General features: G+C 44.2%; 1 protein-coding gene across 3 annotated transcripts; it reads left to right on the plus strand.

Annotated features, from left to right (window-relative positions):
- Window positions 1-972: 972 nt before the first annotated feature.
- On the plus strand, window positions 973-13913 carry znf628 (zinc finger protein 628). Of its 3 annotated transcripts, none has more exons than XM_054781141.1 (8): window positions 973-1967; window positions 2056-2128; window positions 3946-4854; window positions 5010-5141; window positions 9611-9941; window positions 10142-10296; window positions 10559-10801; window positions 11796-13912. In XM_054781141.1, the coding sequence occupies exons 1-8, from the start codon at window positions 1591-1593 to the stop codon at window positions 13593-13595; spliced, it is 4020 nt and encodes a 1339-aa protein (XP_054637116.1). In that variant the 5' UTR covers window positions 973-1590; the 3' UTR covers window positions 13596-13912. The 3 variants fall into 3 exon arrangements, with proteins under 3 accessions (XP_054637116.1, XP_054637115.1, XP_054637118.1); XM_054781140.1 differs by having other exon boundaries at window positions 4971-5141; window positions 11796-13911; XM_054781143.1 differs by having other exon boundaries at window positions 1820-1967; window positions 2056-2157; window positions 4971-5141; window positions 11796-13913.
- Window positions 13914-14036: the final 123 nt, after the last annotated feature.

Raw genomic sequence — 14036 nt, forward strand, 5'->3', positions numbered from 1 at the left:
TGATGCCAGAACCTTTATTTTGCACCTCCACCTGAATAGCCATGTACAGCACACGTTCAATGTCCAATGTAAATTATCAGCCTGACAGTGGGTTCCCTCTAAATCCGTGCCTGCTTCCGATATTTTCTGGTTCAGACAACCAAAATTAGATTATTACTGGATAATGCGGTAGCCTGCAAGGGGTAAGAAATCAAGAATTAACTTCCCTCCTTTGATCAAATAGTCAGCTGGCTAATTCTGCAGAGCAAACCCTTTTGACGAAGAAGATGGCAAAAAGAAACAAAGATGAGGAGTACGGTGCAAAACCATGCAACACCAGAAGATGCATTCATGGTAAGAAGTATTTTATTTATTATTGGATAGCTTCAGTATAACAACGTTATTAAAAATAATAATTTCAGAGATTTATTACATTCTAAAATGTTAAATCTTGCTTAAAAATGAACGAAGTTAGTTGTAGTCAATTTTAAAAAATATTATATGGCTCTCATGGCTCTCTTAGACAAAAAGCTTCCCAACCCCTGATTTATGATCACTATTATTTTACTTAAGTTTAGACAAAATTTTTGATTTAAAAAAATATATTTTTTCTTCACTAACTGTGATATTTATTTGACTTAATTTGTTTTTATTTGGATAAGATTCTCTAAAAACATAAATAATATATACTTTTCCGGTATGCAAACCGAACACTACATTTCCCAGTGTGCTTTGCGCCACACGACGAAAAAAACAGAACGCGATATTTTATTGTCAAACGTCGAAAAAAAGCTTTAATTTTTCATTTAAAATGTGTACATTATAAGTAAATAGATTAGTCGTGCTTTAAAAAGCTACTCAATTATAAAGGATCGAAATTTAAGAGGTCATAAATGTGACAAACACGCTCTGGGAAGTGGACAGCCAATAGGAAGAGGTCATCATTTGCCGTAAACAGCCAATCGCTGTCGTCGTTCTTAGTGAGCGGCATCGGGTGGAGGAGGTTAGTCTGTGCTGTGTTTATTGTTAAGGTTGTGTGGATTAGCACTGCGGTATGCATCTCATTCTCATACTAATCAACCATATCCTTTTCAAATGACTTATAAGCGATTTCCGCTTTTAATGTATCGTAGTTTTTGTCTATCATTATTAGGACGTTGTTCAGTTTGAGACGGGGGGTGGAGGGGGGAAGCAAGGCAAGCAACGTTTACTGTAAAAAGCCGAGGAGGTTTGTTATGTTTATTTTCGCAGTTAGCTTGCTTTTAGGGGTTAGGTGAGGACATATTGTTTTATGGTAGCTGCTGTGTGTTGTATTGCTAGCAAACACCGCAGTGCGGATTGATGAGAAATGGCAACTAAGCAGAGAGACGGTGGAGAATTAAACCTTGCAGGGCAGGGAGAAAAATAAGCGAGGGGGCGTCCTTACCTCGAGTAAATAGTGACGCTGTGTTTTTCTCCCACGTCACCTTTGTCTTGAGCTGGACTGTTTCCGGTGGCTGCCAGGAAGGAATTTAACACTAAATCTACAAAACATGGAGAGATGGTTACAGACTACAATAAGGCTCCAAAACTGATCTGAATACCCCCACCTGTCACCAGAACCATCTGCCCATGGCTAACTCAGTAGCCACTCTGGTGGTCCAAGCAGAACTCTTAGCTCCTCAGTCCTCAGCATCCCTTTCTCCTTTCCCATCACTTCTTGCCCCGGGAGAGGAGGATGACCGGGAGAGGGGGGAGCTGCTGGAGGGAAACAAGGGCGTAGTGGACGGGGTGGAGGAAGTGGTCCTGGACATGGTGACGTCATCGGCGTCGGCCCAGCAGGCCGAACAGTCCGAACATCCCTTCCAGTGTCTGGAATGTGGCAAAACCTTCAGGTGGTCGTCTCGGCTCACGCACCACCAGAGGAGCCACAACAACGAGAGGCCCTATCGCTGTAACCTCTGCCCCAAGGCCTTCAAGGGCTCCTCGGCACTGCTCTATCATCAAAGGTACACGTATTGTCATGGAAAAGTAGTTGTAGTAGAATATGACCTTCTTCCGTTGGCATCTGTGTGAAAAATGACTTTTGTGCTGCAGGTCTCATTCAGGGGAGAAGCCGTACAAATGTCAGGATTGTGGCAAAGCATTCAAACGCTCCTCGCTTCTCCAGGTGGGCTTTCAAGTACAGTGGAACCTCAGGTCCAACACCATCCCTCACTCAGAACACTCACATTTTTATTTATTTATTTTTTTTGTGTGTGTAAGTTAAAACCGTAACGTAAAACTTGTGTGTGGGCGGGTAAAACTGAGCTTTTTGGTTTGTGTCATAAGAAATGTGTGGCATTATCTCATATTTTTAAACCTTATTTAACAACAGAATGTGAAGTTACTGACCAACAGATGTTGGTTTTATTTCCTGCATGCCTGCGCCTTATAACACGCATGGGCATTAAAAAAATAAAACATTCATAATGTTTCCTGGGCTGCATGTAAGTGTGCGCTGATGTGAAAGATCATGTACACCTTGTCGTACAGCTAATATATCACAATGTGGATGAACAGATGCGTTGTAATGCATGTGCCTATGCAACCAGTGCCCGTTAGCTTAGCTGAGAGTTGCATGATTTTATTATTTTTTTTCAAAACAATAACTTTCTGCTTCTGAAGACCGATACAGTACCGATAACCGATAACTGTTTTTGATTTGACCAACTGTACCTGTTGACTACTACCACATCACAACTATCAGGAGAACCAGAGTATAGAGGGGAGGGAGCCACCTGCTGTGGCCCAAAAAAAGGGCACTATATTCTGACACATCCTGCGAGCAGCTGGTGTGCTGCTGTGGAGGTCAGGAGAAGCGAAGTATAGAGCAGGAGGAGCCATCTGGCTTGACCCAGCAAGGAGCACTGTATTGGGGCACACGCTCCGAGCAGCCGGTGTGACGCTACGGAGGTCTCTGGCAAAGCTTTTGCACTTTTCAAAGGCTGCAGCGCTGGCGTTTCAAGTGGCTGATAAGGATTTTTGTGTGCTCCATAACTTTTTTTCCCCTGATCGTCGAGCATTTGGTACAACTAGCAAGGAAAATATCTTCCCTGAAAAGTGAAGTGTTTGTTTACAAGTGAGCTCAGGGAAAGTTACGACAGGCTGTTAACATCACAGGCAGGAGAAAAAAGGAGCGCTTGTGCTGCTCACCCACACAGTACGTGTAATCTCGCCTCATTGGGGCGTTTTTTAAAATTTATTATCGGTTGTCAGCTGTTTTTAATGTTATTGGATTTATCGGTATGATGTCATAATTCCCACATATCGGCCATCTACTGTGCGGAGTTGTAATGACAAGCTACACAGGCAATCCCATTGTAATGTGCTGGTAAATTTTAAATTAAATAAATACATAAATACAAATCTGTGGCAATCCAAAGTTATCTGTGGTGGCCTGCCACTTATTCTTTATTTAAGTAACCTCAACAAATTGAAATAATGAAATTAATATGTATTATTTAAAATTAAATTAATACAATTTCATTGATTTGTATTTAAAATTTGACCAATTAATTTAATTATGTATTATTATTTAAAATTAAATTAAATTAATTAAATTATTTTTATTATTTAAAATTGAATTAATGTAATTAATTTACACAATGAAATAATTAACATTATTTTGTTTCATTGAAAGACGATGTATAGACCAGATGAGTATGAAAGGCCTCATTAAATGACTTTTGTTGTGATCTGGTGCTGTATAGAAAATATAATTAAATTGACAAACTTGACCTTGTTGAGGGTGTGGTGCACTCCTCCCAATGAATTATAGAAGAAACATTGAGGTGACGGATTTACTGCAAATGCATCTAAAATGCGTACTACAACGGCTATATTAATCTGCATGGTTTTGTGCATCTTCAGCGCCGCATATTTTCACATTTTGTTCACTAAAGTGGACTTCAAACGTTGATTTTTCCGCCTGTCCTCCAACAACAGGTCCATCAGAGTGTACACACAGGAGTAAGGACATTCTTGTGTCCATATTGCCCCCTGACGTTTAAATGGAGTTCCCACTACCAATACCACCTGCGCCAGCACACCGGGGAGTGCCCATACCCGTGCGACACTTGCCCCAAGGCCTTTAAGAACTCCAGCAGTCTCCGGCGACACAAGAACGTCCACCTGGGACTCAAGCCTTACACCTGCTCCGAGTGCAACAAGTCCTTCACTCAGTCCACCAACCTGAGGCAGCACATGAGGATCCACACCGGCGAGAGGCCCTACGTGTGCGACGAGTGTGGACGCAGCTTCACGCACTCGTCCAACCTGGCGCTGCACAAAAACTCTCACTCCGTCAACGCAAGCGCGGGAGGGAAGGAGGGAAAGGGTGGGGAGGATGCAGGCATTGTGGAGGTGGTGGTGGGGTCAGAGGAAGAGGCGTCGTCCATGCTGACCGCCATGGTGGGGTATGTAAGCCAGGAGGGCACCGATGGAGTGGGGGTGGGCATGGAAGAAGTCTTCCTGTCCACCACTTCGCCAGCTCAGAATCCAAACCTGCTCGCCCTCTCGGGGGCGAGCGAGTGCGCGTCCCGGGCGATCGGCACGGAGGTCCGCCTGAGCATGGACTCCGGCGCCAGCCTGCTGCTGTACAGCTGCGGCAGCTGCAACCACACCTTCACCACGCGCACTGACCTGGAGGAGCACCAGGCCATACACGCGGCTCCCGAGGAACACTGCTCTGGCGGGGAAACGGGAGCTGGGGCGGCGGGGGTGGAGGTAGGGGACGGCTTGGTGGGGGCCAGCCACCTGCTGGCGGACTTCGAGGAGGTGGTGGAGACGACCACGGTGGCGGAAAGTGGACACACGTCGGAGGTGCTACTGGGACTTGCGGACGGAAACAACCCAGTAAGTGCTGATTAACTTAAGGGGACCTCTCCAGCAGTTAAGAAGCATCCCATGCAATTTGACCCCCGTCATAGTGGAATTAATAGTATGCATGACTTCCCTTGGTCTGTCTTCAGAGTGTGGGCACCACTCAGGCCCAGTTTGATCTTCTGCAGAGCTTCAGCAAGGTGACTCAGAGCTCTGAGGGTGTTCAGCCAGAAGCCCCATCCACATGGGCAGGGCTGTTGTGTGGCTACTGCAATAAGTCCTTCAAGACCAGTGGGGGCCTCAATAGACACGTGTCACTGGTAAGAAAGCTCCCCTTGTTTCCCACAGGACTGCAATCTATCTGTGGTGCTGCTTGTCATTTCATTTGCATGATTGGCCATGATGACATTATCGCATGTTTTTCACGGGTGTTGGTTTCATTTTGAGCATTCATACAACTTATAACACGCACGGGCGATATGAAACAAAAAAACATTCATGATCTTTCCTGGCCTCCATGGAAGCGTGTGCTGATTTGAAAGATAATGTACACGTCTTTGTACGGCTAATACAGGGGTGTCCAAAGCGCGGGCCGGGGGATATTTGCGACCCACGGCTAATATTTTATTTTATAAATTTTTTTATGGGCCCGTGGTACATTCTAAAAATACAATTTAACAAGAAAACTAAAAAAAACAACAGCAGCTGCAGGAAAAAAAAATTGAAAAAATTAGCAATTTCACAAGAATAATGTCAAAATATTAAGAGACAAAAGTTGTAATTTTCAGAGAATAACGTAATATTATGAAGAAAAATAGTCATTTTAGTAGCATAAAACTGAAATTGTAAAGGAAAAAATACTTTTTTAAGTTGTAAATTATGATATGTACATATAAATAGAAAAAAGAAAAAAAAATCCAGCTGCAATTTTACAAGAATAAAGTCAAAATATTAAGAGGAAAAAAGTTGCATTCTAACGAGAAAAGAGTTGCAATTTTACGAGAATACACTCTTGATTATGAGGAAAAATAATTTTGTTTTAGTAGCATAAAGTTGAAATACTAAATAAAAATTGTTTGTTGTTTCTTTAAAGTTGTACTGTATTATGAGAAACAAGCTAAACAAAATAAAGTTGTAATTTTTTAAAAATTATTTTTGGTGAAATATTTATAATATGGGAATAAAGTCAGAATATTGATGAAAATTTACAATGATTAATGAAGAAGAAAGTTGAAATATATGAAAAAGAAAAACAGCAAAAATGTGGGAAAAAAAGCGCAAAGAGTGAAGTTGATAGTAATAATAAGCTTTTTCACTTATTTGACAAAGCTGAGATGCATTTTTTTTCTTGAAATATATCTAACTTCTTAGCATATCTACATGTGTTGCTTTACAAAATATCAAAGGGGCGAAGTTACATCCGTTCATTTTTCACTATGTAGTCCTCGCTAGTAGAAAAACCTTTGGACACCCCTGGTCCAGTATCTCTCTACACTTGATGAACAGATGCGTTGCAATGCGAAACCTTCAGATTGGCCAAAATGCTCATGACAGTTGGTGAATGTATTTTTCATGTGGGCATAGATTTTTATTTTTTAAATATTTTAAAGCGTGGATGGGCATTTTTCCAAAAGTGTCCGATAAGACCAGGCGCTTACTTATAAAGCTTGCGTACACACAAAATGGGGCAGAAAAGTTGCATATGCCGTTTTCCACACAAAGTATGGTCCCTATAAAAAAAATCCAAGTTGACATGAGAATGTGTGCACCGCTATGCCACCTTTGTAGTTGGCGTATGCACTTTTAGGAGACATGGCAAAAAGGCAACGCACATTTTAAGTGGTTAAGTGAAATCATATGTTAGAAAATGAACACGCACTGGAAGGCAGTAAAGATTGAATCCATCATTGCATGAAAACATCACGCCGTTATTGATTTAAAACATTTGTGGAAAGTGTTGTTACTTGACGTGACACCGATGGATATCATTTACCATTTATCATAAACAACATTAAGCACGAGTGTATTGTATCCCAACTAAAACATAAATAAAAAAACACAATGCAGCACTTGAATACTTCATGACTTTACTTAATAATCATGATAATATTATGAGTTTGATTAATGTTAATTATAGCAACCATCAGGTTGTCGGTTAAATAAATCAAGGGTTAAGTTTACAAGACACAAATCTAATATGTCTTTAGTGCTTCATTTCTCGCTTTTCTTTGGACAGTTTATGGAAAAAATAAGACAGTTTGTCATTGCATATGTCAAGTATGTCATCAGTAGCAACATTTATTTACCATGCACAGCCTTGATTTGTATGGATAATGTCAGGGCCGTGTGCGTGAACTTTCTTTCTTTTTCCACAAATGATGGGCTTTTCTTTTGTTGTGCTTTGAAATAACACACAACATGAGTTCCTCATAAAATAATTAGAATATACCTAATATTTTAATGGTGTTAATGACACATTTAGTTAAATATTTTTAAACCATCAGGCTGGAATTACAGCAATTAATTTTTGACATAACTTCATCCCCGTTTTGAGTCATTGCACACACCTTTAAATGAAACCGATTTTGCTAAGTTTACAGTGATATGAAAAACTGTTTGCCCCCTTCCTGATTTCTTTCTTTTTTTTTTTTGCATGTTTGTCACACGTAAATGTTTCAGATCATCAAACAAATGTAAATATTAATCAATGACAACACAACTGAATACATCTATCCATCTATTTTCTATACCGCTTCTCCTCATTAGGGTCGCGGGGGTATGCTGGAGCCTATCCCAGCTGACTTCGGGCAACAGGCGGGGTACACCCTGGACTGGTCGCCAGCCAATCGCAGGACACATATAGACAAACAACCATTCACACTCACATTCATACCAATGGACAATTTAGAGTCGCCAATTAACCTAACATGCAAAAAATCCAAACCTACATGGCCCTGTGTGAAAAAGTTATTGCTCCCCTGTTAAAACATAACTTAACTGAGATCTGTCAGTGTGGAAAAGGTTATAAAGCCATTTCTAAAGCTTTGGGACTCCAGCAGTGTTCATGACTCCACCATAAGAAAGACGCTGGGCAAAAACAGCCTGCATTGCAGAGTTCCAAGACCAAAACCACTGCTGAACAAAAAGATAATTAAGGCTCATCTCAGTTTTGCCAGAAAACATCTTGATGATCCCCAAGACACTTGGGAAAATACTCTGTGGTCTGATGAGACAAAAGTTAAACTTTTTGGAAGGTGTGTGTCCCATTACATCTGGCGTAAAAGTAACGCCGCATTTCAGAAAAAGACCATCATACCAACAGTAAAATATGGTGGTGGTAGTGTGATGTTTTGCTGCTTCAGGACCTGGAAGACTTGCTGTGACGAATGGAAGCATGAATTCTGCTGAAGGAGAATGTCCGGCCATCTGTTGGTGACCTCAAGCTGAAAGCAACTTGGGTTCTGCAGCAGGACAATGATCCAAAACACACCAGCAAGTCCACCTCTGAATGGCTGAAGACTTTGGAGTGGCCTAGTCCAAGTCCTGACCTGAATCCTATTGAGATGCTGTGGCATGACCTTAAAAAGGAAAAGCCTCCAATGTGGCTGAATGACAACAATTCTGCAAAGATGAGTGGGCCAAAATTCCTCCCCAGCGCTGTAAGAGACTCAGACGCTTGATTGCTGTTGTTGCTGTTAAGGGTGGCCCCACCACTTATTAGCTTTAACGGGCAATCACTTTTTCACACAGGCCCATGTATATTTGGATTTTTTTTTATCACTTAATAATAAAAAGAACTGCATTTTGTGTTCAGTTGTGTTGTCATTGACTAATATTTACATTTGTTTGATGATCTGAAACATTTGTGACAAACATGTGACAAGTGTGACAAACATGCAAAAAAATAAGAAATGAGGAAGGGGGAAAACACTTTTTCATACCACTGTATATTCATCTAAAGTGTGGTATCAATTAGGAAAAATCTAGAAACATGCTCACTAGAAATGGAAATGTGTGCCTCGATATCTGACCTCCCCGTTCCGGACGCTACTTGCACTTGCTCATCTTCCTCTTGTTCGTAATGCCACTGCTGTGTCTTCCAAATATTATGTTTTTATGGGCCTCCAGCTCTCCAACTAAGATTTCCACCTCAGTTTCGGTGAAGTTCGGCTTCGTCGTCTTCGGCTTCTCAGCAGCCATGATTCAGATGAACCGAGCAAAATGCAATGAAGGGTCATTAAATATGGACGCCGCATTTGTGAGCCACTTTGCATTGACCATTTATGGTGAATTGAAAGTGTGGAGAGGGCGTGACGTGGGGTGGGGTTGCGTACGCACATTTGGACAGCAGCTGAAGCACAATTTGCATGAATGTGTGCGTTTTTTAGGTGTGAATATTTTTGTCCATACGCACATTTTGGGTTTCTGACGTATGCAGGCTTTTAGTCAGAATTCCACGCACAGTTTTAGAAGTGAGGCCCCAGATAAGAGGCTTTTTTTTTTTAATCACTAAGCCGGCAACTCTACGATCTACGTCGTCGTCTTCTTCTACCAGATTCAAAGCCGAGTTATGATGCCATCTACTGTACAGGGTTGTAACGACATGCTACACTCGTGTTCATGAGCCATGGCGTATACAAATGTATCTGTGTGGGTCCCAATGTATTTGTGGCGGGTCGCCATAAATAAACGTATGGGAAACACAGATACAAAAGATATGTTGTTGATTGAATACCTGGCCTAAATATAACGGCCTGGAATCACTTCTGTTTGTGTGCCTCATCTCCAGATGCACTCCCTCTCGTCCCAGTCCCGTTCCCAGTTCAGCTGCTCTGCCTGCGACCGCTCCTTCCCGCTCCTGTCCTCGCTTCTCACCCACCAGCACTCCCACACTCCTGAGCAGCGTCTTCTGGCGGAAGCTGAGGCCGAGATAGTGTGCCCCCCTTCCCTCTCCTTGTCTCTCCCGCTTCCCTCCCCTCCCGGCCAGGCTGACAAGCAGGGGGGGAAGAGGGAGATCCATGTCGGCGTTGCAGCCGCCAGCGAGGAGCAGGAAGAACCGCCCGCTAAACCGGCGAAAAACTCCAAAAAGGCCAGTGCTGGCAAGACCGCTACGGCTGGTGGTAAACACCTTGTTTTTCTAATTCTGCAGTTAAACGCAGTAACCACAAGAAAGAAACAAGTCTCAGGATAGAAATTTTGATGGAATTCTTCATCAGGTGTACCTAATGTTAAGGCCAGCCAGTCTATTGTAACTTTGGTGGTGAATACTTTCCAGCTTCTCAGGGAATCCCCCATCATGCTTTGTGATTCTTTCACCCAGAGAGGCCGTATCGCTGTTCAGAGTGTGGAAAAGCCTTCAAAGGCTCGTCGGGGCTCAAATACCACATGAGGGATCACACTGGCGAGCGACCTTACCGCTGCACCGAGTGCGGAAAGAGCTTCAAAAGGTCCTCGCTGCTCTCCATACACCAGAGGGTAAGGCATGCCTGCAGGAGAAAAAAAAACAAGCATAAGACATACTTAAAATAGTGTACTGTAAATTCCTGTGCATTCATAGCCATGCAATAATTTTTTTCAGAAAATAGGCATTTTTTTCCGCAGAAAGCACATAACACCTCTCATTCACAACGTTTCAATAGCGTTTTATTGCTTTTAGCCCCCAAAGATAATTCTAATATTAAAGAAACCCACTCGTCAAATTTGACCAAAAAAATAAATGTATGTACATCTCATCCAGGTGCACACAGGTGTGCGGGCATTCCAGTGCACCCACTGTGCTCTCACCTTCAAGTGGAGCTCCCATTACCAGTACCACTTGCGGCAGCACACGGGCGAGAGGCCGTACGTGTGCAAGGAGTGCGGCAAGTCCTTTAAGAACACCAGCTGCCTTCGCAGACACAGTCAGATGCACTCGGGGCTGCGTCCTCACGTCTGCACCATCTGCTCCAAGTCCTTCTCGCAGACGTCCAACCTCAAACAGGTCAGTAGAAAGCGCTACCGGCCCCTTTTGCATGTGCAGTTTCTCACAAAAGTCGGCACACCCGTCACAGAATCGGTGCATGGCTAAGTCACTGTGAGGTGTACTAACTTGTGTTGCCAGAGATTGAGTCTTTTTCAATGGATAGTAAGTCTATACCAGGGGTGGGCAAACATTTTTTTGCAGGCCACATTGGGTTAAAAAATTTGGCCGAGGGGCCGTCCAAATATGGTTGGTCATCAAAGAGAACAACACACTTACTCACGGTGCAACGAAATGAAAACACAACACATCCACAGCAAGTTAACGCTTCACATATATCGACTACTGCTACTGTGATAGACAACAGCTAAGCGGTACATAAAACATAGCACGTAACTTAAACTGTTATTTACAAGTGCCCGCAAGGCGTGCTGGGTAGTACAGCGGCAACAACAATATGAATTATGAACAATAAAACATTGGATATCAAGAGTATGTTAACGTCCCTCCTTGTTTACTTCCCTGATGACTTCCTCAAGATATTTTGCAATCAGGCAAAAATGCGACAAACACGGCAAAATGTTGGGAGAGAGAGTACCACAAGCTACCTAGCATGCCTTGCGGTGGGACAACATGGGTGTAATTTTGGCATGGGTATTAGATATTTATAGATATTTATTTACATGCACACAAGGTGCAGTAGGTAGGTTATGTTGAGCGTCACTTGTGTGGTGACGTGTTGTGTTGTCGACAACAGCTTTGGTGTTTTAAAAAAAGGAATTTGGAAATGCCTGGTGGACCACATTAAGACACTTGGCGGGTCCGATGTGGCCCGTGGGCCGCAGTTTGCTCACAACCCGGTCTATACCGCAGTATATGCTGCACACTGACTATTCTAAAGCATATACAAGTTTCACTTCTGTCTGATTGCTCCTTGCTAAATTGCTGCTGCTGTGTTTTTTTTAAACGATTCTCATCGTACGTTTGCTGGTGTTTTGTCTCCGTTCCCGCACAGCACGAGCGCACCCACTCTGGTGAGAGACCCTTCCAGTGCTCGCACTGCAGCAAGAGCTTCACGCACTCCTCCAACCTGCAGCTCCACCTTCGCACGCATTCCCCGCAAAAGGACTTCAAATGCCCGTACTGCAGCAAAGAGTTTGTCATGCACTCGTACTTGCAGAGGCACATCCGGACGCACAGCAGCTCCCTCCCGCTGCCCTGCCCCGAGGGCACGGCTCAAGACGGCGTGGCGGTGAAAGCCAGCGTCGGCGGGGTTACCACCACCACCACGCTTCTCAACCCTATCACCCTGGAAGCGTCAGGCAACAGCGGGAGCCTGATAGTGTCCCAGCCAGCTCTCAACATCCCCCCGAACACCTCTCAGAACTATTTCATGATTCAGACGGCCAGCGGCTTGCAGCTTATCCCACTATCATCTCCAACACCGCCGGCCCCTCCACCGCCACCACCGCCTCCATCCCAGCCCCAAAACTTCTTCCTACTGCAATGTCCGTCCACCAGCAGCTCTCAGTCAAGTTTGATTCTGATCCCAACATCCAATAACCCTCCGTCTGCCCCCGAGCCTCCAGGCGTCCCCGTGCTTCACACCCTACAAGCGTTCAACAACCACACTCAGGTCCAGCACCAGCAAACCCGCATCGTCATCACGAGCAATAATAAGAGCGCAAGCGCTCCCGTCGCCATGCCGACACACACCATTCCAGCTAACTCGTTGCTCCGCAGGCCCATACTGGGCAAGCGCAAGCACATAGCGAGGGGCAGACGGGGACGCAAACCAAAAGGCTCTCTTCAGAAAAGCACAGACTTAAACTGTACCCCTAGCGGCGTGTCGCAGCCTGCCGCCGCACCCACCCCATCTTCTGTCCCATCTTCTGCAGCCATTGTATCTGACACTACTATCCAAAGCATCTCGTCTTCCACCAGTGTAGCATCGGAAGCCACACCAGCCAGTCCTCTCACTTCCAACAATAAGGCGGAAATGACCAATATTGCACCAACGAGGACCGAGAAGCAATTTGTTTTATGTTTTGAAAATGAAGAGCATGCCAAAGAGGGGCTGAATGTCGACGAGGGAGGGGAGTCATACGTGTTACACTTTGAGGAAAGGGAAGCCTCAGAAGAGGTGGGCGGGGAGGGGAAATCGCTGGTGCTGCAGTTCAAGGCAGACACCAAAGGAGGTGCAGACAAAGTGGGAGATAAAGAAGGTATGATGTCCCTCCTGCAGGAGTGGGGTGGAGATAAGCCAGGCCAGGGCCAAACAGGCGAAGCGGAGGGCAGCCAGGGGGGGTCTTTTGTCTTCCATTTTCATGCCCAGAACCAGGAGAGCCATCCAGGAGAGCAAGGGACCTTCAGCCAAGAGCACGACAGCAGCATGTCCAGCCAGGGTTTGGTGCCCCTGGACAGACCAGGCATGGTGTTCGAGGTCGGCGATGAGAACAAGATGGCACAGGACACAGAGGACGGCATGCAGATGATTGCGCTGATAGAACGCGAGGGGGGAAATTTGGAAGAGGACGGTGCAGATGGCGGCAACACGGACGGCACCAGGAGTATCTTTCAGCTCGAGGGTGGGGAGGAAATCGTCATCATTGAAGTGAGCACCAGTAACTTAATAGAAGAAAGGATGGAGAGAGTCGTCCCTGCGGGCACCTCCCAGGGCAGGCTTGAAGGTGAAAACGAAGACGTCAAGGAGAAGTCGGTAAAGGAAAACGACGGTACAGCAGTGCAGACGTCAGAGGAGCACACAGGAAATGGAGCGATACCCAAGAGATGCACATCTCTTACTGAAATATGAGTTCCATGTTGTGGGCTGGGCGTGTTAGCACTTTACTTTCAGTTGAAGGTCTCCTGGAACTGATGCATGCATGCAGTTGGGAAAACAACTGTTGTAACGCCACGGTGCCGCTCATTAGAAATGTTATACATTCAATTGGCTGGGCATGAACTTTTCAATAGTCTCTAATATATTAGTTGACATGACACTGTCAGAGGCAAGTGTATTTGTTTGAAATTTGTTTTAATTTTTTTTTTTTGTTTTTGTGAATACATTTCAATTGTCACTTTTGTTCACAATTGTTAATAGTAGCTTAATAATAAATCTCTTCATCGTTCATCGTTCGTTTTGTCACATATGTGCCAACATTTGCGCCGTAGAAGGGAAATGTTGGGGAAATGACAGAACCGTCTTATTTAATTGGCGTGCTACTTTTATTTTGAAGGCCTGACTTTACCGGCT

This window comes from Dunckerocampus dactyliophorus, chromosome 7 (assembly GCF_027744805.1).
Source record: "Dunckerocampus dactyliophorus isolate RoL2022-P2 chromosome 7, RoL_Ddac_1.1, whole genome shotgun sequence".
NCBI lineage: Eukaryota > Metazoa > Chordata > Actinopteri > Syngnathiformes > Syngnathidae > Dunckerocampus > Dunckerocampus dactyliophorus.

Excerpts from the sequence above, each read along its gene's own strand:
- znf628 (XM_054781140.1), top strand. The coding sequence starts at position 1,591 with ATGGCTAACTCAGTAGCCACTCTGGTGGTCCAAGCAGAACTCTTAGCT. Across the intron at positions 1,968-2,055 it reads GCACTGCTCTATCATCAAAG|GTCTCATTCAGGGGAGAAGC; the intron begins GTACACGTATTG and ends TTTGTGCTGCAG. Across the intron at positions 5,142-9,610 it reads TCAATAGACACGTGTCACTG|ATGCACTCCCTCTCGTCCCA; the intron begins GTAAGAAAGCTC and ends CCTCATCTCCAG.